The following is a 25,475-nucleotide window of genomic DNA, read 5'->3' as shown; positions in this document are numbered from 1 at the left end:
CATACAACAATAAGAGTCTACCTTTCTGCCTGTCTGTTTTCCAATGTAACCAAAATTTGGGTTTGATTCATGGTGGTGAGTTCCTGAAGGTATTGAACTCTGTGATCATCCCAGCTGAGCTGGATTTGGGAATCATTCATTATCCACGTGAATGTAAAGGAAAGGAGTTTCCTAGGCTCGCAAAGCTCAGTACTGCACTGGTGAGTTTCTACACCCACTTGCTTAAAGAGCAGCAGGACATTTGGGATGGCCGATTTTGATTTTTGTTTGTTACTGAAATAGTGCTGAATTGAATCCGAATCTTGCAGCACAGAAACAGGCCTTTTGACTCAATGACTCATGCTGACCATCAGTGGTACATTTACACCAATCTGCATTAATCCCACTTTTTATTCTCTCCAGGATTTTAACTCCCTCCTGTTTCTCCCACCTACCTTACATGAGGGGCTATTTTATAGTGATCAGTTAACCTACCCAATCTGCATAGCTTTGAGGTGTGGGAGGAAACTAATTTAGTCATGGTGACAACTGGGGATAATGTGCAAACTCCACACAGGCAGTACCCATTAAATCTGACTCACTGGCACCGTAAGAAGCAACGACTCTCCTTGCTGCCGTGCTACGATGGGTTGATTCTGAGTAGAATGACTGTGCTGGTGATGGGAATGTGGTGCTTGTCTTTTTGGTGTGGGCTGAGCTGTGGGGACACCGAATACTGATGGATTCAAATCCCAGAAAAGTGTAAATCATTTTAACTAGAAAGCAACATACAAAATGCTTTTCCATAAGCTTGGTTTGTAGACCAATTCTCTTGCCATTAGAGCCAAGCTGTGCTTCATGCAGTGTGGAAAAAATGATCCCGTTCTCTAGTAATGATAGTCATTACTCAGCAGAATTCACCAAATTACATTAGGGGGTTGGCATTCTAGTGAAGGCCCCGGTGGGGTTAGAAGGCAGACTGCTTTTTCTCTTGCTTGGATAACTGCTTTGAAAGGATGCAGCATTGTGCTGGAAGGAAGTTTCAATGTTATGTGTATTGCAGGCATTGCTGTAGGTGTTATCTTTGTGGTCGCACTCTTCATTCATCATGCATTCCTGTTCTCAGCTTGTTGTTACTACTGAAGAACCTTTGTGTTTACCAGTGCAGTTTCTTTCCCCTTGCTTTAGCTCTCTGTGGCTGGCATCAGTTTCGAGTTAGTTCCAGCATCCTGTGGGTGAGAGAGTCTGCTTCATTGTACTAATTTTTTCACAAAAAAAATCCTGCAGCTCTTCAGCTGAGAGAAGCAATTATTGGTTTCCTGACAGGCTTGCCATATTAACTTCTGAAAGCTTAACTGTTTTGGGATAGATGTTTATTTGTATGGAATTTAATTTTCTTAAGATGGCAGTACTCACACTATTTATTCCCTTATATGTATTTTTTTTATTATGAATAAAGTCTTATTTTTGAAATTAAAAATACTTAATATGAAGATGATACATGAAACAATATAAAAGCAGACAACTACTTGAAGTATTTGGGAAGTGAATGGAGTATACAGGTGAAGACTTTAATTTAAGCTGTGCTGTTCACAATCTTGGGGCACCATCATTTGCTTTCCCATTATTTTTGAACTGTCTCCACTGTCATAATGCAGGTGGTTAATTGCAGTGTGCAGTTTGGTGTAGGAGCAGTTTGCTTTAGAGGATTTCAAAAGCCAATGTGTTGGATTATTAGAGCAAAGATACAGCTTATCAATGCATGTTTTTTTTTTGACTCCAGGCCTTAATAAATGCATTATCAGATCCCCAAGAGGCATTGAGAAATTAATGTTACCCAAATATTGTTGCTTTACAAATGCGACCGATTCCAAAAGAAGCACTCCTGTCAATTCTATGACAGTTTGAAGCAATGATAAAGCTGTGAAAGGTGCCGCAATGTAAAGTTGTGGGTGACACAGCAGTGTAGCGCTTTACAGCACCAGTGATGACGAGGTCGGGATTCATTGCCACCGCAGTCTGTAAGGAAGTTGTACGTTCTCTCCGTGACGGTGTGGGCTTCCTGCGGGTGCTCCAGTTTCCTCCTGCATTCCAAAAGATGTACTGGTTAGGGTTAGTAAGCTGTGAGCATGCCATGTTGGCAATACTTGCAGGATGCCCCCAGCACATCTTTGGGCTGTGTTGGCGATGTGTTTCACTGTATGTTTTGATGTGCATGTGAACAATAAAGGTAATCTTCTCTTTAACCTCACTCGTACCAACTTCATTCTGTCTTTGTGTAATATCGTACCTAGTGGATGTGTATTCATTACATGCCGTGGCATACAATGTGGTTCTGTTGCCTCACTACTCCAGTGAACCTGGCTCTATCTGTGCCACATTTACGTGTTCTCCCTGTGACTGACTGTGTTGCCTCTGGGTGTATTGGTTTCCTCCCAAAGCTGTACTGGTAGGTAGGTTGTTTGTCTGTTGTAAGTTGTCCTTAGTGTGGGTGGTTGGGCTGTAGAAGAATTGGGAGGGGGAGGAATGGCCGTTGGGGGGGAGGGGGGCAAGAAGTTGATTCTCATTTGAAAGAGAATAGGTGACAGGGAAATATGTGCGGCAATATGATGGATGGAATTGCTCTGAGACCCAGTATAGATTTGATGAGTCGAACGGCCTCCTATGTTACAAGGAAGTAAGAGAAAACAGCAGAGGGTGTGAGGGACTTTTCCACTTGTAATGGTGAGGGTGATGTCTGAGATATTCTCTGCTTCAGCACATTTGATCTATCATCTGTATCTCCCACTTGGAAATAGCCATATAGACAACATCTCGGCACTCATGTTGCTTTTCTGCTGCGCACATCTGCTACAAAGTTGGCACTGGTTTCCGACCTCCAGCCTTTCCAGCTTATCTGGTGGCCTTGACATAACGTGCCAATGTTTGGATTCAAATACGACCATGTAATTACGGAGAAGGCTAATTAGGTTTCAAGCAATAAACACAATAAATCGTCCTGATTGGTGTTGGCATAAAGGTGAGAACTATTTGCCAGAATCAAAACAAATGTAGGCACCATCTACTGGCCATATAAAGTTAATGCCATTGGACTGAAGTAACACCACAGAATTCAGAGCCAAAGCAAGTCTAGTGACCCTAATTCACCACAGCTTGAAATGCTTATTCTATTCTCTGTTAAAATTCAACACTGAATGCAGCATGCCTTGATTTTGTACAGCAATATAAATAAAATATTTTAATTTGCATCTGTTAAATCCTTTCCAAGGCTTCTGGATTACCTACCTTACGAGGAGGGCTAAAGTACATACAATATTCTAATCATTGCTGGATTAAGGTCTGGTGTAACACAGTAAAAATCATGTTAGCGGTTAATTACCCTTCTCTTAATCCCAGTATACTGTATGTTGTTCCCAGCCTCTGAAGCCTGCAGAATTGCTTAACAATGCTGAACCGACTAGGATAAATCAGCCCTGGTATGTGGTGTGTAGTGATTGCATTGTCCTCTCTCTCACCCCACCCCCTCTCAGAGTTTCCAATATCCAGCTGCAGCTCGCTCAGCTGGACAATGAGACGTGGCCAGGAAGGGCCGAGGCCGATTGGGACCGGCTGCAGCTGATCCGAGAGAAGGAGGCCCTGCTCCAGGAGCTGCAGCTCATCAGCCAACAGAAACGCCTGCCCGAGGAACTAGCTCGGCTCGAGGCCGAGCGCCAGCGGCTGGAGGACGACATCCATCGTGCACAAGCTGTTCCCTGCCAGCAGCTGACGGAAAGGTTTGTGTTTCATTGGTTTGTTTGCAATGCATCGTTTTAATCAGCAAATATAATCTAAGGTACCCGCCTATCCTTCATTAAACCATGCAGTGGTACCTGTTGTTGAATGGCCATCATATTATTCTGGCATGCTTTCTGCCTTGAACATCTCATTCTTCTCACTGGGGATCACTCATTGACCTCCAATGCAGTGCACTCTGTTACGAGATATTAAAGGTTGTTGGTTTGCTTCCTGGTTTCCACGTGTGAGGGAGGCTGTCTGGAGTGTCGTATTATCATGTATGTGAAGTGGTAATCAAGGAGCACTTTGGCTTTAGTGACCGTAGTTCTATTAGTTTTAAGATAGTGATGGAAAAGGATGGGACAGGTTAATGTCCTAAACTGGAACAGGACTAATTTTGTGGTTGATTGGGTGAGTTTGTTTGAATTGTAAGTGAGAGGCTTACTTGTATTATACTTGTATTGTGATTGTGATAGCAGGTATCCAGGAGCATGTTCTTATTCGGCTGAAGGGTAAACCTAAGGCACTTAATTAGGGAGCGGTTCCTGCAGAGAGTGTGGGGGAGGGACAGATGTGCTTGATGGTAGGATCCCTTTGGAGATGGCGGAAGTTACGGAGAATTATGTGCTGGATATGGAGGCTGGTGGGGTGGTAGGTGAGGATAAGAGGAACTCTATTCCTGATGGGGTGGCGGAATGATGGGATGAGAGCAGATGTATGCGAAATGGAAGAGATGCAGTTGAGGGCAGCATTGATGGTGAAGGAAGGGAAGCTGCTTTCTTTGAAGGAGGACATCTCAGTAGTTCTGGAATGAAAAGCCTTGTCCTGAGAGCAGATGTAGAGGAGAAGGAAGAATTGAGAGAAGAGGTATAGTCCAGGTACCTGTGAAAATCAGTGGGTTTATAAAAGATAGCAGTAGATAAACTCTCTCCAGAGAGTGGTGGTGGAGGAGAAGTGGTTAAATCCTTACCTGCCCATCACCTGCTGGTGCTCTTCTTCTTTCCCTTTCTTCCTTGGTCTTCTGTCCTCTCCTATCAGATTCCCCCTTCTCCAGTTCTTCATCTCTTTTACCAGTCAACTTCCCAGCTTTTTATTTCACCCCTCCTCCTCCTCCCTCAGTTTCACCTATCACATGCTCTCTTCTTCCTCCCACCTTCTTAGGCTACGTCCACACTAGACCGGATAAATCAGTAACCGAAGCTTTTTCTCTTCCTTTTGACCCTCTGTCCACACTGAAACGGCGTTTTCCTCCCCTGAAAATGGAGCTTTTCTAAAACACTCTCCAGAGTGAATAAAGCTGAAAACGCCAGTTGGCCATTGTAGTGTGTACGGGGTAACCGGCTATTCTTAAAACACTGTCACGACGTGCCGGAACAAATGGTAGCGGCAGCACGGCATTTCATTGTTTTCTTGAACACAACCTCCAACACCACAACAATATCTGACAATAGATGTGTAGCAGCCTAATGTAACATTGTATGGAAATACAACACTGATGCAGACACGTTTTGTACATTTAACAAGGTGCTTTATTAATGTATTGCTTATGCATTCAATTGATGCAATTGTCACTTTTGCCCAGTAACTCATTTTATTGCACATGTTAAATACAGCAAAATAATACAGAAAGACATGGCAAAAGTAAAAGCAAACGAATGCGGTAACAGCAAATTTCACTTTTTCCCAGTAACAAGCCTTATTGCATTTAGTTGTAGCTGTCGTTCCTTTCATCGGTGAAGAGACTATGGCTGTAGGAAATGTTTCTGAACAAACGCGTACCAAGTCTTTTGGCAATTTCCTTTTAAGTTTTTCTAGTCTGTAACTGGACAAACGCGCACCAAGTACAGTCTACTGTTTCCTCTTCACTTGTTTTCTGTGTGTCCTGCGCATGCCCAGTAGGAGGAGATTTGCCCAAATATCCGTTCTAATGTGGACTGAGGTATTTTCAAAAGCGCCTGGTGTGGACACCTATTGTTTTTACGAGAAACCAGCGTTTTCAAAATTATCCAGTTGAGTGTGGATGTAGCCTTACTCTGACTTCTCCTCTTCCTTTCTAGTCCTGATGAAGGGTGTTGGCCTGAAATGTTGACTGTTTACTCTTTTCCATAAATGCTGCCTGGTCTGCCACGTTCCTCCAGCATTTCATGTGTGTTGCTTTGGTGTACTATCTACAGTTTTGGTCACCTTATTATAGGAAAGGTGTCGGTAAACTGAAAGAGTGCAGAAAAGATCTACACAGATGTTGCCAGGGCTAGAGGGCCTGAGTTAGAGGGAGTTTGGCCAGGCTAGGTCCTTATTCCTTGGAATGTAGGAGAATGGGGGGCAACCTTAGAAATCTCTAAAATGAGAGGTGTAGATAGGTGATTTGTAGCAATCATTTCCCCAAGGTAAGGAAGATGAAAAGAAGGGGGCATAGATTTAGGGTGAGAGGGGAAAGATTTAAAAGTGACCTGAATTGTTGAGGCAGGTACAATAGTATTATTTAAGAAATGTTTGGATAGGTTTGGAGGGGTGAAGCTGAGAAGGATACGGGTCCAACGCAGGAAATTGGGACTAACTGGGTGGGAACATCATCGGCATGGATTCATTGGGCCGAAGGGCTTGTATCTGTATGTATTGCTCAATGATTCTGTGACCCTATCATCAGGTTGTTGCTTCAAATCCCACTCGAGCACAGGACTAGGCCACAAGGGGAATGTGCTGTACATAGTTGATGTGTTTCTTTCCTGATGTCCTGGCCAGAATTCATTCCATTATCAGATATCAGTCTTTTGAGAGCTTGCCACTTGCAGATCATCAGGTCCATTCACCGTGCTACAAATGTGGCATGACTTCAGAAGATTTTCATTCTCAAAGTGCTTTGGGCCTTTGTGAAATGGTAAAAAGAGCTAAGTAAATCCAAGTCATTGCCGTCCATTTTCTGTTGCATCCTGATCATCTTGCCTGGTGTTGTTTGCTGTTAGCGGCTGAGGTGGGTTGGAGTTAGCATGTAGCAGACTGCCCCTCTTGTTCTATTCAATGGTAACATTTAAAGCTTGCCAGGGCCACTGTTCTGATGAAATGATTTTATTTAACACCTGGCTGTTGTTAGATCTGCTCCATCTCTGCAAGGCATTTTTGAAAAAGCTTTGTGAAATATGGAAACTATATTGTCCTGTTGTTTCCATTAAATACTTGTGTTAGTAGAAGACATTTTCACAATGAGTTAATTTATTTAACAATACAGTATTGTCTCCAAGGGTCTAAAGCAGGGGTCCTCAACCTTTTTAGCACTGCGGACTGGTTTAAAATTGACAATATTCTTGCGGACCGGCCGACCCGGGGCGGGAGGTAGGGTTGCCAACGGACAAGAGTAGCAGTCAAATACGTTGTGTTTACCCCGAGAAAGGCTACAATGACCATAAAGCCTTGTGCGGGCACCAGTGCACATGCGTGTACGTGCCGATTTTTTTCTACAAATCGTTTTTGGCGATTCTATTCGGGGGAGGGGTGTTAATCACGACCGGAATATAGGTGATAAGTGACTAATACACTCAATTTCGTTTCTAAAAGGGTTTATCTAATGAATTTAATATTAAACACGCAGCGCATATTTTCCTCGCATGAATATAGTGATAAGTCAATTATCAGGGGAGGACAGGGGAGCTTGAAGTAAGTGTTGAATGAACTTCCAGTAGAAGTGGTAGAGGCAGGTTCGATATTATCACTTAAAGAAAAGTTGGATAGTTATATGAACAGGAAAGGAATGGAGGGTTATGGGCTGAGTGCAGGTCAGTGGGACTAGGTGAGAGTAGCGTTCGGCACGGACTAGAAGGGCAGAGATTACCTGCTTCCGTGCTGTAAATGTTATATGGTTATATAAGTCACCTAAAAGTCAGTAGCATCATAACATTTTAAGTAACGTTTGGATATTAAACACACAGTGCATATTTTCCCTGTATGAACATATAAAATCATTGCAACATACCAATATCGCTGAATCAGTGGGAGCCCTGGGCTTGTTTCCCTGCAACAAGATGGTCCCATCGAGGGGTGATGGGAGACAGCGATACTCGAAGGGGGTTCCTTATGTCCAGCCTATTCCGCAATTTAGTTTTCGTTGCATTCATTGCAGAGATATGTGGGAAATGGAAGCAACGTTTTCAGTGCTTTCGTGGCTATCTCAGGACATTCAGCCTTGACTTTTATCCAGAATGCCGGCAGAGATGTTATGTCAAACAGACTTTTCAGCCCGCCGTCATTTGCAAGCTCGAGGAGTTGATCTTTTTCCCGCGCTGACATGGATGACACGCGGGTAATGACCTCGCGTGAGTTCAAGCTCAATACAGTACGGCATGACAGGGAATGAGGAAAGGTGCAGCTGACGCATATCGCCAAATCATATCGTTTCCTCGTGGCCCAGTAGCACATGCTTTGCAGCCCGGTACCGGTCCATGGTCCGGTGGTTGGGGACCGCTGGACAAAAGCATGCACAGTGATCAAAATATATTTGCACATAGCAAGACTGTTGAAAGTCCACATGCACACAAGGGCAAACAAGAACACTGGGCATGTTATAGGCAGTAGGTTTTGAATGGCTTTACAGTGGCAGAGGAATGAATGGACTTGCACTTCTCAATACCATCGCAAATACTCCTTTTTCCATTTTGAGTTGTCACAGGCTGTGGATTCCCATGTGTTGACGGGGCAGGTACAACATTTCAATCATTCACAAGGAGTACAAGAAATGGAAAAGAAGTTGGTCATTCAGCCACCTTGTGCCAGCTCGGCCATTCAATAAATCTTGGCTGAAATTTGACCCTAGTGCCCCTTTCCTGCATTGTCTTCAAAAGCCTTAACTTCCTTAATATCTGAAAGCCTTTTGATCTGTGTCTTCGAAATGCACAGCATCTGTCCCTCCAGAACCACCTCCAAATCAGAATCAGGTTTAATATCTGCGGCATATGTCGTGAAATTTGTTGTTGTGCAGAGGGGAACAGGCTGTTCCTGATGGTTGAGTGTGTGCTGTCAGACTCCTGTACCTCCTCCCTGATGGTGGCATGAAGAAGAGGGCATGCCCTGAGTGATGGGGGTCCGTAATGATGGATGCCACTTTTTTTGAGGCATTGGTTCTTGAAGGTGCCCTAGATGCGGCGGAGGTTAGTGCCCGTGAAGGAGCTGACTGAATTCACAACTTTCTACAGCTTCTTTCAATCCTATGCAGTGCCCCCCACCCCCAATACCAGACAGTGGAATGCTCTCCACAGTACATCGGTAGAAATTTGCGAGTGTCTTTGATGACGTACCAGATCTCCTTAAACTCCTAATGAAATAAGCAGCTGTCATGCCTTCTTTGTAACTGCATTGATATGTTGGGTCCAGGATAGGTCCTTGGAGATGTTGACACCTACGAACTTGAAACTGTTCACTCTTGCCACCACGCAGCTATAAAAACTATATACAGTGCCTATAAAAAGTATTCACCTGTTTGGAAGTTTTCATGTTTTATTGTTTTACAACATTGAATTACAGTGGATTTAATTTGGGTTTTTTTGACACTGATTCACAGAAAAAGTCGCTTTCGTGTCAAAGTGAAAACAGATCTACAAAGTGATGTAAATTAATTACAAGTATGAAACACAGAATAATTGATTGCATTAGTGTTCACCCCCTTCAGGTCAGTAACATCTCAGAGCATGTCATTACCATAGATGTGAGTGCTACTGGAGGGTGATCATTAAAGCAGCTCACCCTGCTCTTCTTGGGCAATTGAATGATTGTTGCCCATTTGAAGAGGGTGGGAACTTGTGACTGTAGTAATGAGAGACTGAAAATATCTGAACACACCCATCAGGTGACTGGCACAGGTTTTCAGAGCCTTACCAGGTACACCAGGGCCTGTTGCCTTGTGAGTGTTCACTCTCATGAAAGATGTTCTCAATGTCCAAAAGTCATCGCCTGTTGGGTGAAGAAATTTTGTAGAAAGTAGGTGCAGAAGTAGACCATTCCTACCTGCTTTGATCATGGGTGATCATCCAAGTTCAGTACCCTGTTCCAGCTTTCACCCTTTATCCCTTGATTTCTCCCAGCCTAGGAACCATCAAATCAAGTTTAATTATCATTCACACCATGAATGGATATAGGAGGATACGTGGCTCCTTCTTGAATATAGCTAATGATTTGTCTTCTGCCACGTTCTGTGTTAGAGAATTCTACGTCTTTTTCTGTCCTGAATGGCCTTATTTTGAGACTATGCTACCTGCTCTTGGACACCCCAGCCAGTGAAGACTTCGCCACCTACCCCTCAAGATATCTTGTACATCCACTCCGTCTACCTGGAAACCTGTTCCTGTGATCAAGCTTGGAGCAGAGTGCCTGTTTCCAGAGTCTGGTGCTGGATGGACAGCTGACCTGACCAGTGCAACAGAGCAGACCGAGTGTAATTAGGACCTTGATTCAGAGAACGCTCCATCATACTTGGAGGGAAAGAAATGGCTTTAAAACACATTAAGAGTTGAGTCCTAATGGAAAACTTATGACTTAGTCGCTTGCCCCCTTTCTGCATTCTGTCTATTTTCTATCAACTGGCTAATAACCAGAATGTGTACAGCCACTTAACTACTGTAGTCCAGAGACAGTCCAGCATGTTTTGCTGCGCTGTAATCGATACAAAGTTGAAAGAAGCATGTTGTTCAAGAGGCTGTCTGGCTTAAATTTATTTTGGTTTTCTATTCAATCTTGGTTTGGCCATCAAGAGAATCAACATCTGATTGAAGAGTCTATCATTCAGTTTATACGTGAGACTAGGTTGTATTCGAGAATTTGAGTTCCTTGAAGTTCTGTAGTTAATTATACATCCTGCAGAGGGCTGTAATACGCCTAGATGCGTCTAAACAGCCAGAAACAGAAGAAGAACTACTTTGAAGGCCATTGTAGTCCAAATCTCAAATAGCTCACCCACATGAGAGCCAAGAGTGGATGTGAACTTGCTAAGGACAAATGCTGAAAGAAACATCCCAAGGAACAATAGCAACTTTATCCTTGGCTTCAACCCACAGCGGAGTCCAATGTCTAGTCTGATCATCACCCAAACCAAATAAGAAATTGAGAAAGCCATATGTTAATTATGAAACAACAAGGCCTCAGGAACAACTTCCATGCTGAAACATCAAAACTTGGCAGTGTAGGACTTCTGTCCTACATTTGCAACTTGACTGTTCATGTGTGGGGAAAAGGATATGTCAAGGGGCCACATTGTGAGATCTCTTAACCAAATAATAGTGTGTAATATTTGACACACATGGATTCCCTGATGGTGTTCTGTTCTGTGGTAGTCCATCCAATCTTGATTCTGGTTTCCAGGTCTAGGTTTATAGAACATAGAAGTGTACAGCACAAAAACTGGCCTTTCAGCCCATAATATTGTGCCAAATTAATTGAACTAGTCATTAAACAACTAATTAAGCTAATCCCTCCTCCCTACACAATGTCCATATTCCTTTCACTTCTGGTAAGATGGCGCAATTAAGTAGCATCTGTGTTGGGCTCCAGTGGGAATCATTGTATTTTCCCCTTTAAGACTACTACAACCGAAATCTAGTCACAACTGTGGATACTCCAGTAAGCAACGTTGTTTTACGACAGTAAAAAAAATCTGTCAATACCATGAACCCATGAGCACTACCACAGTATTTTTTCACTTTCTTTTTGCACAAATCATTTAACTTAAAATGAAACAACTTTCATAATGTATGCCAGTGTTAGTAAACCTGATTCTGATTCATTCTCTGCACAGTCATGTGTTTATCTAAGAGCCTTTTAAACACGTTTATTGTATTTCCTCCACTGGCATTCCTTGCAGAGCATTCCAGACACCAACCATTCTCTGCGTATATAAGAAAAACCTGCCTCCTACATCTCCTTTCAACTTGCCCTCTCCCACCTTAAATGCATGCCCTCAAGTATCAGACATTTTGAGCCTGGGGGAAACAACATCGTTTGTTTTCCCTATCTTTGCCTTTCCTAATCTTATTTATTTCTGTCAGGTTGCTTTATTATAGCAAATGATTTCACTTGGTTACACCCTGGAAAAGGTAAAATATGAACCTGCAGACATTTGGGGGTATAGAATGGAATCGGGTATGAGCCATGTAGTATGTATGCACAAGTGATAAATATTGTCTTCCATATCGCGGCACCCTGTCCACACATGATGTTTCAGTTCTGTCCTGATCTTGCACGTTGTCACTGTGTAATTAAGTGGGGAGCCTCCTGCAGTGAGACTGTAGGCAAGCAGCCTCAGAACTGAGTTCGGGCTTCATGTGGGAGCATTTACAAATCATATAATTACGTGCAGTCCCCTATTGCCCACGCTCCTCAGTTTCCAACATGGTGCAAACTTCGCCTGCGGGAGCAGGCTTGGTTCGTCCAATCTGGCTAAAATATTTAAAAGATTGGTGAGAAATGGGGTGTTTGACTGAAGAGTACTATAGACACTACCTCCCTACTTATTTTATCAGCATATTCTAAATATCCTCTCTCTTATCCACCCTTTAAGGCTAATGCTGTGTGAAACATGCTTAAATCTGTCTCCTCTGGGGGGGGGGGTGGGGGATGACAACACGTGGACAAGTAGAATGTAAAGCAGGAATGCAGGAACAACAGGAATTCTGCAGATGCTGGAAATTCAAGCAACACACAAAAGTTGCTGGTGAACGCAGCAGCACATAAAAGCAGCACTCTTCCTTCACTTAGTCCTGACGAAGGGTCTCGGCCTGAAACGTCGACTACACCTCTTCCTAGAGATGCTGCCTGGCCTGCTGCGTTCACCAGCAACTTTTATGTGTGTTGCAGGGATGCAGGAAGTTTGATGGATATGCTTTTGGTCAGGGAAGCAATGTTTAAGTGTCAGGCTGTTAACTCAGTTTCAAAAAGCACATTTTTAATTATTTTCTTGTAGAATGCTGTTGCAAGAGAAGAGAAGCTGTCTGCTGAGGCAGCTGGAGGAAGCTACGCGTTTAACCACGTACTTGCACTCCCAGCTGAAGAGGTTAGTTATTGTATTATTTAGTGCTGCTTGATAAACTGTGAATGCTTTTTTTTAGTAACTTGAGTTTGTTCATGGTGTTTCTTATTGTGCTGTGTGGTATATGCATGTGTTATCCATAAATAGAGAACATGTAATCAAGAAGCGATTTTAAAAACTGAAATAGCTTGAAATTATGGGTGACCTCATGGTGCAGCAGTTACTAGCACTGGGATCCACGGTTGATCCTGTCATTAATGCAATCTGTGCAGAGTTAGCACATTCTTTCCATTAGTATTTATGGTTCCTCCCAATCTGTGAGTCAGGCTGGCAGGTTAATTGGCTATGGTAAATTAATTACTGTAAAAACCAGCAAAAGGGAAACGCAAAGGGAGTTGATGTGGATATGTGAGAGAGCGAGTTGCAGGGATACTGCAAAATATGAGGTGGATTGGTTCTCCAGCACCATCTGGACTTTTACCCAGACTGCTGGAAGTTATTCCCACACAGCGGTGTTACAAATTTTCCAGTGAATTTGCACATTTAAAGGGAGTACAGGAAAGGGGGGTTCCAATGAGTTCAGAAAGAGTGGGTTACAGCACCCTGTGAGATAGACACTGAACCACTGTGATTGTTTTTTAAAAACAGATGAAAAGTGGGTTATCAGTTTTACTGTAGTGGGATTGCTCCCCTGACAATTTGGAATGGACTCGTTGGGCTGATTGGCCTCCTGTGTTGTTTCAAGCATAAGATACTAATCTGGGCTCAATAACAACTGTTGTATTTTCTAACAGAAACGTAGCCAGTGCCCTTTGTGGAAAGAAATATGCCCTTCATACCTAGTATGGCCTTATGTGTTTGGACCCACAATGATGTGGTTGAATCTTAGTTGCTCTTCTGACTTGCCAGGGAAGGGGTTCAGACTGCCAGCAAGTTAGTAGTCCTCATGGCTCCTTTTCACACACACAGTTCTCATCTGCTTGGTCCAACTGGTTAATACCATAAACCATAAGATATAAGAGCAGAATTAGGCCAACAACAGGAATTCTGCAGATGCTGGAAATTCAAACAACACACATCAAAGTTGCTGGTGAGCGCAGCAGGCCAAGCAGCATCTGTAGGAAGAGGTGCAGTCGACGTTTCAGGCCGAGACCCTTCGTCAGGACTTAGGCCATTTGGCCCATTGAGTCTGCTCCACCATTCCATCATGGCTGATTTGTTAACCCTTCTCCCCATGACCTTTGATTCTGTTACTAATGAAGAACCTATCAACATCCGCTTTAAATATACCCAATAATTTGGCCTCCACAGCTGCCTGTGGCAATAAATTCCACAAATTCACCACCCTCTGGCTAAAGAAATTCCTCCATATTTCTGTTCTAAAGGTACGTTCTTCTGCTCTGAGGCTGTGCTCTCTGACCCTGGACTCTCCCACTATTGGAAACATCCTGAAGAGCAACTTAGTCTTGCAGAGGGTGGTGGGGTTGTGTCGGTGCTTGGGGAGCAGACCATAAATTTAGGAAAGCAGAACTGTGGCAATTCCCTTGTTCAATTTAATTGATTCTTGCAATGTTATTGAAAGGTTCCACTTAATCTATTCTCAACATTGAGGTTATCTGCACAATTGGTAGTAAAAGGCCTATGAAGTGCTCTGGTGCAGATGGCCAATCCCAGGCATTCCGGAGCTGAGGAAGGGGATGGTTAATGGATTATATTCCTTCTGCAGTTGTACGAGGCCCTGGTGAGACCCCACCTGAAGTATTGAGTGCAGTTTTGGTCTCCAAACTTGAGGAAGGACATTCCTGCTGTTGAGGGAGTGCAGCGTAGGTTCACTGGGTTAATTCCAGGGATGGCGGGAAACTCATAAGTTGAAAGATTGGAGCGACTGGGCTTGTATACACTGGAATTTAGAAGGATGAGTGGGGATCTGATTGAAACATGCAGGATTATTAAGGGATTGGACACGCTAGAGGCAGGAAACATGTTCCTTATGTTGGGGTAGTCCTGAACCAGAGGCCACAGTTTAAGAATAAGGGGTAGACCATTTAGAACGGAGTTGTGGAAAATTTTTTTCACACAGAGGGTTGTGGATCTGTGGAATGCTCTGCCTAAGAAGGCAGTGGAGGCTAATTCTCTGGCTTCTTTCAAGAAAGAGTTAGATAGAGCTCTTAAAGATAGCGGAGTGAAGGGATATGGGGAGAAGGCAGGAAGAGTGTACTGATTGTGGATGATCAGCCATGATCACAGTGAATGGCGGTGCTGGCTTGAAGGGCTGAATAGCCTACTCCTGCACCTATTGTCTGTAGTCATTATCCATTGAACACACATTCAGAACTAAATTATATTCTTCTTGTTGCAGCTTAACTGCTAGTTCTCTCACGGTTTCGTCTGGCAGCAGCAGAGGCTCACTTGCATCTAGCTGTGGATCACTGGCTTCTAGCCGAGGTTCTTTAAGCTCAGTCAGCTTTACTGATATATATGGGCTTCCTCAATATGAGACTGACAGCTCACTGGATGTGGGATGCTATCTACAGTTCGACCTACTTCCGTTTGACACGATAACGAAGGACCCTTCATTCATCGACCATTTTGGACTGTCGAACATGAATAAGCCAAGGAGATCACTGGATCCCCCACAGTCCCTAGCATCACTCTCCTCCAGATCTTCACTGTCTTCCCTCTCCCCTCCGAGCTCCCCGCTCGACACTCCATACCTATCTGCTTCCCGTGACTCTCCCCTGGCCCAAATGAACGAGGAGTTTGAGGAGGTGGTTGGGAGATCAGAGTCAGACAGTCTCCGAATACAAGCCCAGGCTGTTTGCCAAGATTTGCAGGAGGCTGCATCTGGAAGTTCGCTGGGAGATATCAAAGTATCACAAGAGCTGGGCCCTAGAATGAGGCCTCCAGTCCAAGGTAAGGTAACATTTTTAAGTCTCATTTAAGCTTTATTTCTTTGGCCTAAAACTAGATTTTGTCACAATTATTTGAATAATAAGTTGTATTTTTTTGTGTATGAGGACTTACCTCATTGGCAATACATTGGTTTATATATTGAGTGAAATTCTTCCAGCTATCACTAATGTTTTGGACACTCAACCATCAACACAACACAAATGATCCCTTGGACATTAAAATACCCCCCTGTGGTAAGGGGAATATTCCAGTGTCTCTAGGCTTCCTTCAGTTTCCTTCCCATTGATTTTTCAGGTGAGATTGCAGATGGATGTTGTATTTCTAACTTGTTTGGTACAGTTGTATAGCTCATGGGAGCAAGAGGGTGTTAACTATATGACTTTATGATTCTAAAAGCTTTCTACAATAATGTGTGTTGAGAAATCTGGACCATTAGAACTTGAAAACAGAGATCTGCAATGAGTGGCAAATGTAATATTGCCAGTAAACAACATCTCAGCTTCAGGTTCCTCAAAGCACCTTTCTTGCATGTGTGCCTTTGGACAGCAGGTCCTTAAAGGAATAAAAACAGAACATGCTGGAAGAATGTGGAAGTTTTGGAGAGCATGCCTTATGAGGAGAGGTTGAGCGAACTATGGCTTTTCTCTTTGGAGCGAGGGAGGATTAGAGGAGTCTTGATAGAGGTGTATTAGATGATAAGAAGCTTAGATCGAATGGACAGCCAGTGACTTTTTTTTTCTCAGCACGGTAATGGTTAATATGAGAGGGCTTATTTTTAAGGCTTCTTCCTCCTCTTGGGCCGTTAGCTCCCAGTGGCACATTGACCATTGCTGACCTCCTGTCTCCATAATCCAAAATTGATGGTATGGTTGAAGTTGATCAATGTTTCTGTATTCCAGTGTATCCACTGTGCTTCATCAGAGCCCTGTTGGTTGGCCTTGCCTGTTTCCACCTCTCGCGATGGGGGACATAGGGTTGGACTTTGGGAGGCATTTTGAAGGCAACTGGAACAAAATATAGGGGAGCTGGGTTTTTTACACAGAGGGTGGGAAGTGCACAGAATGTACGGCCAAGGGTGGTGGCAGAGACAGATATAATAGGGGCTTTTTAAAGATTCTTTGGCATATAGATGAAAGAAAAATGTAAAAGGGCTTAATTGATCTTGGAGTAGGTTGAAAGGTCAGCACAACGTCATGAGCCAGATGGCCTGTATTGTGTCGTACTGTTGTATGTTCTACTCTGTTCCTCTCCAAAGATATCAGCTGACCTGCACAGTGAATGTTTTGGATGGTGACATTGCATCCAGCTGTGAATCACTGGCTTGCAGCTCAGTCACTTACAGTGGACGTCGAGAGGGGCAGTGGGTGATTGGGTGGGGACCCGGAGAAACAGAAGGACTCAAGTGGTGGTGCTGGTTCTGGCAGAGAAAAGGAAGCCAAGGTATGTCTGGATGAGTGTGAATAGGAAGAGGCAAATGAAATTTCAAATATCAGATGTGGAGAGAAGAAACAAAGAATTTTAGAACTGAAATCCAGGCTGGATATTGTGGACACTGCATTGTGCCAGCTCAGAAGGTGAGGTGGTGTTCCTTGAATTTCCATTAGAACAATATAGGAGATCCAAGACTGCAAGGCCAGACTCCTGGAAGTCGAAAGTCAGCTTTGCAGAGTAAACAGAGATGTCCTGAAGATGGTCACCCCAATTTGCATTTGGTTTGCCTTGTATGTAGAAGCCTACGCTCTGTATGTTGAATGCAATTTACCAAACTGGAAGAAACAAAGTAAATCGCTGTTTTTTATTTCGGGTTCTAGTACCTGCAGTTCTTTGCTTAAGGTATTGAATGGAAATATCAAAGATGTACATTCTAAATGTGCTGATGAAAGGAGTGTTAAGAGATGCATTTAGGGACAAGTTTCTGAACCTGGAAGTTCACAATGAAAAGCACTGAAACTTGTTTTGTTCAATCTGTAAATTCTAAGTGCAGTGCAAGCTCTGTGATCTGGCATGCCAATAAATCTCCAGAAACCAGCATTCTAGGGGAGTAACACACATAAAAGTTGCTGGTGAACGCAGCAGGCCAGGCAGCATCTCTAGGAAGAGGTACAGTCGACGTTTTGGGCCAAGACTCTTTGTCAGGACGAAGAAAGAGAAGGGTCTCAGCCTGAAACATTGACTGTACCTCTTCCTAGAGATGCTGCCTGGCCTGCTGCGTTCACCAGCAACTTTTATGTGTGTTGCTTGAAATTCCAGCATCAGCAGATTTCATCGTGTTTGCGATTCTAGGGGAGTACCTGGAGCAGATATTTGGTTACTGTTGAGAGAGAACCGTGGTCAACACTGGGATTCCCCTTGCAGGGCTTGCAGTGGGGATGCAGCTAGGAGAGAATCCGGGGCTGACATAGTCCGGTAAACTGCAATATTACGTTACCCAACTCTGGTGGTTCGGATGCCAGATACCCGAGTTTTTACAGTGTTGACAAGTGGTCGTACCTACCAGTTTTTGCCACCTCCTGGTGATATCCAGTAAAACTCAGTAAGGCCTGATTTTGATCAGCTCCTCCTCACCAAAGGAGGCGGTTAGTGAGCATGATTAAGGTGGACCAAAGTGCGAACCATTCGAGAGAAGCCAAAGTGAAGCTTGAAAGAGAGTTTGCTGCCAGTGCTGGGAGCAAAGAATAACACTTAAACCATGGAAATACCCAGCAGGTGTAGCTGAAGGTGTAGCTATGGGCACCCGTATGGGTCCTAGCTATGCCTGCCTTTTTGTTGGGTTTGTGGAACAATCTATGTTCCGTGCCTATTCTGGTATCTGTCCCCCACTTTTCCTTTGCTACATCGACAACTGCATTGGCGCTGCTTCCTGCACGCATGCTGAACTCGTTGACTTTATTAACTTTGCCTCCAACTTTCACCCTGCCCTCGTTTACCTGGTCCATTTCCGACACCTCCCTCCCCTTTCTAGATCTTTCTGTCTCTGTCTCTGGAGACAGCTTATCCACTGATGTCTACTATAATCCTACTGACTCTCACAGCTATCTGGACTATTCCTCTTCTCACCCTGTCTCTTGCAAAAATGCCATCCTCTTCTCGCAATTCCTCCGTCTCCGCCACATCTGCTCTCAGGATGAGGCTTTTCATTCTAGGACGAGGGAGATGTCTTCCTTTTTTAAAGAAAGGGGCTTCCCTTCCTCCACTATCAACTCTGCTCTTAAACGCATCTCCCCCCTTAAACGCATCTCCCCCATTTCACATACATCTGCTCTCACTCCATCCTCCCACCACCCCACTAGGAATAGGGTTCCCCTGGTCCTCACCTACCACCCCACCAGCCTCCGGGTCCAGCATGTTATTCTCAGTAACTTCCGCCACCTCCAACGGAATCCCACCACTAAGCACATCTTTCCCTCCCCCCCCTCTGCATTCCGCAGGGATCGCTCCCTACGCAACTCCCTTGTCCATTCGTCCCCCCCATCCCTCCCCACTGAGCTCCCTCCTGGCACTTATCCGTGTAAGCGGAACAAGTGCTACACATGTCCTTACACTTCCTCTCTTACCACCATTCAGGGCCCCAAACAGTCCTTCCAGGTGAGGCAACACTTCACCTGTGAGTCGGCTGCGGTGATATACTGCGTCCGGTGCTCCCGATGTGGCCTTCTATATATTGGCGAGACCCGACGCAGACTGGGAGACCGCTTTGCTGAACACCTACGCTCTGTCCGCCAGAGAAAGCAGGATCTCCCAGTGGCCACACATTTTAATTCCACATCCCATTCCCATTCTGATATGTTTATCCACGGCCTCCTCTACTGTAAAGATGAAGCCACACTCAGGTTGGAGGAACAACACCTTATATTTCGTCTGGGTAGCCTCCAACCTGATGACATGAACATCGACTTCTCTAACTTCCACTAATGCCCCACCTCCCCCTCGTACCCCATCTGTTATTTATTTTTATGCACACATTCTTTCTCTCACTCTCCTTTTTCTCCCTCTGTCCCTCTGAATATACCTCTTGCCCATTCTCTGGGTCCCCCCCCTTGTCTTTCTTCCCGGACCTCCTGTCCCATGATCCTCTCGTATCCCCTTTTGCCAATCACCTGTCCAGCTCTTGGCTCCATCCCTCCCCCTCCTGTCTTCTCCTATCATTTTGGATCTCCCCCTCCCCCTCCAACTTTCAAATCCCTTACTCACTCTTCCTTCAGTTAGTCCTGACGAAGGGTCTCGGCCTGAAACGTCGACTGCACCTCTTCCTAGAGATGCTGCCTGGCCTGCTGCGTTCACCAGCAACTTTGATGTGTGTTGCTTGAATTTCCAGCATCTGCAGAATTCCTGTTGAAATACCCAGCAGGTCAGGCAGGCGTTTAAATGTAAAAGTTATTGTTACTTATTATGGACTTGAAACATTAATATTTCTTTGCCTATTCTGTACCAGCTGAAATTGATGCTCCATAAAATACGTGTAATTGAGATGTTAATGCACTTAAGGCCGGACACATGGACATGTTTTTGTTGAAGCAGAGGATTCCAACTGCTGTGTGTGTCATAACGGCACTGATACCATTTCTGCTGATGTAGGGTCTTCAGGACCTACTGAGAGTGATCTGTACTGCGGTGCGTTTTCACTGAGACTGCATTAACACGCTGTGTTTCCTCTCTTCACTCCAGTGGTAACTCTGCGCACGGATGGTGCCACTAAAGCGAGCCGAAGAATGAGAAAAGTCTCCACAGGATTATCTGATGATTCTCTTGCTACAGATAGTGGAGTCTTTGAAGCTTTAAATAAGAGGTGATAATACTTATCTGAAAGTCAGGCTGGAAGGACTGGAACAAGTATATATGGCTGTGATTTTGCAAGTTCCTCGCACTGAGTTATGATTATTTATGGAGAGCTCCTGTGATGGTCTTCCTGGGATAGTTCTCCATGGAATTTCTCATAATTTCCAAAACTCAAAATTGCCCTCTCTTCACTCACTCCCCCTCCCCCCTCGCGCTCTCCCCCCCCTCCACAAAGATCAAGATAGTCTCCGAAGTGTAATAAAAATTCCTTATTTCTCTATCTGTCAAGAGCAATGAGGAGGAAATAAAGGTTCCCTGGCTTCCCTGATAAAAATATAGACAGTAGCTGGGGCATTTCAGCTACTTACATTAGAGTGAAGAAGCTTTGTGACCCTCCCTGGAACAAATTTGATTCCAGAGGATATTCAGGCAAGGTGTACAAGTTCAGTTTAGATTTGACATCTGGTGATAATGTTGCCCCTGAGTTAGGGGTTACTGCAGCTCTTCAATAAGTAATTGCAATGCAAAGAGACTAATGTTATGAGTGATTATGTAAGCTTGTAAATTGACATTATCCTTTATAATTATGTATATTATTGTTCAAATGATTTTATTTGCAGGCCTGAGGATACAGAAGAAGCTCTGTACAATAATACTTCCACCACATTTGATTCACCGCAGATAAAAATGGGACTTGTGTAAGTATCAGTGTCTCTGTTGATCCCTGAGAATCTAGTCTTTGATTACCATTTTTTTATAAAAGTTTGTTTGTGGGGGTGGGGTGTGGAATTTTCTGTTCATGGGTTATATATGTTCCTGATGCTTGAAATGCTTCCCAGGAATATCACAGTTGACTGTAAATAAGTGCCTTAATAACTTTGTTAAAATAGTTCACCAATGTGTTAGTATAAATAGTGTAAGCAGTATACTTAAATAAAGAAGTCAGTGGCTGTTCTACTTCTGGATGATTGAAACCCAAGTAAATAAGTGTAATAGGTTCCGTAGTACTTTAAAACCCTTTAAATAAGCACTGAACAATAGACCAGAGCAGCGAATGTGGTAGAATTGTGGATAAATTGCTAAACTATTAAATTCAAATTACAAGACTTTAAATCCCACTGTGGTGATTTAGGATTTGTAAACAATTTAAAATATTTTGAAGTAACATTAAAAGTTACCCTGAGGCTGAGAAATTCTTATTCGGAAACCTGACCCATTTATTAAAGTCTTTTAAGGAGGGTGAAATATCACTTTAGCCATGATCGATTTCTGGTATTTCTCATCTACATCACTGACTGGGGTGGGCAGTAGATACCAGCCTCAACAATGGTGTCCACATCCCAAGATTGGATGAGCTTAAAAATCTATTTGACTTTTAAACAGGCAGATAAAAATGCATCAAATTTTGAGAGAGTTCAAATGAAGAAATTTTGAACAATAGAAACAATGTTCAAGGATATACATAGTTAATGTATATTAAATACAATTTATTGTGTTTTCTCCAATATCATCACTAGCAGCTACCCAATCCTCTAACTGCATACTAATTTTGCTCCATTACATGCCCTCTCTTTTGCTTTTATCCTGTTTTTGACCCCTCTTGACAGCTACAATTGCCTCATTCTCCCTTTAGAATACTACTTCTTCTTTGGGATGTATCTATCCTCCGCCTTCCAAATTGCCCCCAAAATTATAGCAATTGCTGTTCTGCCATCATCCCTGCTAGTGTCCCCTTCCAATCAATTTTAGCCAGCTCCTCTCTCATGACTCTATAATCCCCTTTACTCCACTATAATACCGATACATCTGACTTTCACTTCTCTGTCTCAAATTACTGGGTGAGTTCTATCATATTATGTTCACTGTCTCCTAAGGCTTCCTTTACGTTAAACTCCCTAATCAAATGTAAAACTGACATACATAAAAACTTATCATGGAGAAATTCTGTACCCAAAGGAGTTTCAGTGGATAGTTCTGTTTGGCTATTTAAAGGAAATAGATATCTTTATGGAAGATTGGGTAATTGGATGCTCTGGAGAACTGCCCAAAAGAGGATATGGGGCCTGAGGTAGATCAACCATGATTCTATTCCATAGCATGGCAGGCTTGAGGATCCAAGTGGGCTCCTCCTGTTCGTAAACAAGAGAAAATCTGCAGATGCTGGAAATCTGAGCAACACACACACACAAAATGCTGGAGGAACTCAGCAGGCCAGGCAGCATCTGTGGGAAAAAGTACAGTCAACATTTTGGGTTGAAACTGGAGAAAAAGAGCTGAGGAATAGATTTGAAAGGTGGAGGTGGGGCAGAGAGAGAGAAACGCCAGGTGATAAGTGAAACCTAGAGGAGGGGGAGGGATGAAGCAAACAGCTGGGAAGTTGATTGGTGAAAGAGGCATATGGCCATGGAAGAAAGAAGAAAGGGGGGTGGGGGGAAGGAGGGAGGTGATGGGCGGGCAAGGAGATAACATGAGAGGGGGACAAAAGGATGGGAAATGGTGAAGGGGGGTGGTGGGGGCATTACTGGAAGTTTGACAAATTGATGTTCATGCCATCAGGTTCGACGCCACCCAAACGGAATATAAGGTGTTGACCCTCTAACCTAAGTGTGGCCTTATCCTGACAGTGGAGGAGCCCATGGATGGACATATGGGAATGGAAAGTGGAATTAAAATGGGTAGCCACTGGGGAATCCCGCTTGTTTTGGTGGATGGGGCGTAGGTGCTCAGCGAAGTGGTCTCCCAATCCACGTCGGGTCTCACCGATATACAGGAGGCCACACCAGGAGCGTCGAATGCAGTATATGACCTCAACAGACTCGTGGGTGAAGTTTCGCCTCACCTGGAAGGACTGCTTGGGGTCCTGACTGGTGGTGAGGGAGGTTGTAGTGGCAGGTGAAGCACTTGTTTCATTTGCAAGGATAAGTGCCAGGAGGGAGATCAGTGGGGAGGGACGAATGGACAAGGGAGTCATGTAGGGAGCGATCCCTGCTGAAAGCAGAAAGTGGGGGGGAGGGAAAAATGTGTTTGGTGGTGGGATCCACTTGGAGATGGTGGAAATTTTGGAGAATTATATGCTGGACGTGGAGGCTGGTGGGATGGTAGGTGAGGATAAGAAGAACCCTATCCCCGGTAGGATGGCGAGAGGATGGGGTAAGAGCAGACATGCGTGATCTTACTTTCTTCAAATGCTAAGGGTAGCTGGTTCTGAGCTTCTGCTAGAATGATATTGCGAGAACTTGGTATGATGTCCTTTACAGAGCCACTTGCTGTTTCTGATTAGTTTAGCTAACATCTGATTCCAAATTTATGTTTTGTGATTGAACTTAGCACCATAACAAGCCACTTAGGGACTTTCCAATGATAACACCTTGTTGGCATGTCCCATGTGTCAAAGGCATTTTTGATAGTGAGTAATAGATTGATATGGGGATACTTAGCAATATCAATGATTTTAACTATATATAAAGCGTACTTTTTACTTAATTATCTAATAGCAATAGCAGCATTAACCTAATACTTCCATTTCCTTTTTTTCAGAAAATATTGCTATAAAATTTTAACTTTTTGTTTGTTAGTGTTGCTGGAACCCAAAGCTAGATTGTTGATTCCTAGCAAAGGCAGTGAACCTCGAGGGATTGCAATCAGCTGTCGTTTTTTTTCACTTTTTATTTTCAAAAATAACTCTTTTATTGAGCCAGTATAGAGTTCCTCACCAACATTTACAGCAGTAAATAATAAAAAAAAACCATTCTATTCCTGGTATGGAACCAGGCAACAGTTTGATCCCAGGGTTAGGGCAGTTCTATTTTGTGGACAATAAGTGAAGAACTTCCCATTTCACCTATGTTTCAAGTTGTAACAGAGCTGGGTGCATTGAAATCTGTCTGTAATTTGTTTTTTATATATAATGAGAGTGCATGGTAGTAATTTGCCTTGAATATATTTTACTGCACAAATAGCTTGGGTTTTTCAATGTGTTTATTTATTGGGAATGCCCACTCAAGTACCTACTTCTTTGTGTGTAAATGTAAGCATTGGCATTTGGCCCAGTGGGAGGCAGTTTTGCCTTTGCCGGGTGAAGTTCCCATTCCTGAGATCAGAGCATGCAATCCACTCCAGGTCAAGAGGAAACGTAGCCGGTTGTGGGTGCTGACTTCAAATACAAACATAACTAATAGAATCTGGGGTGGACCATTTGGTCCCTCATTCCTGCTCTGGCATCTAACAGCTGATCTTTTACCTCAGTGCCACTTTCCTGCTCTTACCCCATTTTCCTTCATACCTTTATATCCAAGAATTCATAGAAACTTAGAAACCCTACAGCACAATACAGGCCCTACGGCCCACAATGCTGTGCTAAACATGTCCTTTCTTTAGAAATTACCTAGGCTTACCCATAGCCCCCTATTTTTTTAAGCTCCATGTGCCTATCCAGAAGTCTCTTAAAAGACCCGATCGTGTCCACCTCCACCACCATCGCCGGCAGCCCATTCCACGCATTCACCACTACCTGCATTTTTTTAAAAAAAGCACCTTAAAACTGTGCCATTTCAGTCCTGGGAAAAAGCCTCGACTATCCACTCAATCAATGCCTCTCATCATCCTATACACCTCTATCAGGTCACCTCTCATCCTCTGTCGCTTCAAGGAGAAATGGCTGAGTTCACTCAACCTATTCTCATAAGGATAGGCTCCCCAATCCAGGCAACATCCCTGCAAATTTCCTCTGCACCCTTTCCGTGGTTTCCACATCCTTCCTGTCGTGAGGTGACCAGAACTGAGTACAGTACTCTAAGTGGGGTCTGACCAGGGACCTAAATAGCTGCAACATTACCTCTCAGCTCATAAGCTCAATCCACGATTGATGAAGGCCAATGCATCGTATTTCTGCCGTACATTTCCCTGAGAACATCTGTTCTCAGTTTATGCTTCCAAGATCCTCCCTGATAGCTTCATATTTCCCCTTACTCTAATTAAACACTTTCCTAACTTGTCTGTTCCTATCCCTCTCCAATGCTATGATAAAGGA

At 43.7% G+C, this 25,475-nt stretch overlaps 1 protein-coding gene across 1 annotated transcript in view; it reads left to right on the top strand.

Annotated features, from left to right (window-relative positions):
- The window catches only part of wwc3 (WWC family member 3), a 247,807-nt gene that overhangs the window by 197,177 nt on the left and 25,155 nt on the right, over nucleotides 1-25,475 (top strand). The window contains exons 9-13 of the mRNA XM_072260748.1: nucleotides 3,510-3,752; nucleotides 12,692-12,781; nucleotides 15,117-15,670; nucleotides 20,336-20,456; nucleotides 21,067-21,144. Coding sequence (XP_072116849.1) covers nucleotides 3,510-3,752; nucleotides 12,692-12,781; nucleotides 15,117-15,670; nucleotides 20,336-20,456; nucleotides 21,067-21,144 — 1,086 coding nt within the window. The remainder of the gene's footprint in view (nucleotides 1-3,509; nucleotides 3,753-12,691; nucleotides 12,782-15,116; nucleotides 15,671-20,335; nucleotides 20,457-21,066; nucleotides 21,145-25,475) is intronic.

Source organism: Mobula birostris, chromosome 6, assembly GCF_030028105.1.
Source record: "Mobula birostris isolate sMobBir1 chromosome 6, sMobBir1.hap1, whole genome shotgun sequence".
NCBI classification, from domain to species: Eukaryota; Metazoa; Chordata; class Chondrichthyes; order Myliobatiformes; family Myliobatidae; genus Mobula; species Mobula birostris.
This window is presented reverse-complemented; position numbering and strand designations above follow the sequence as displayed.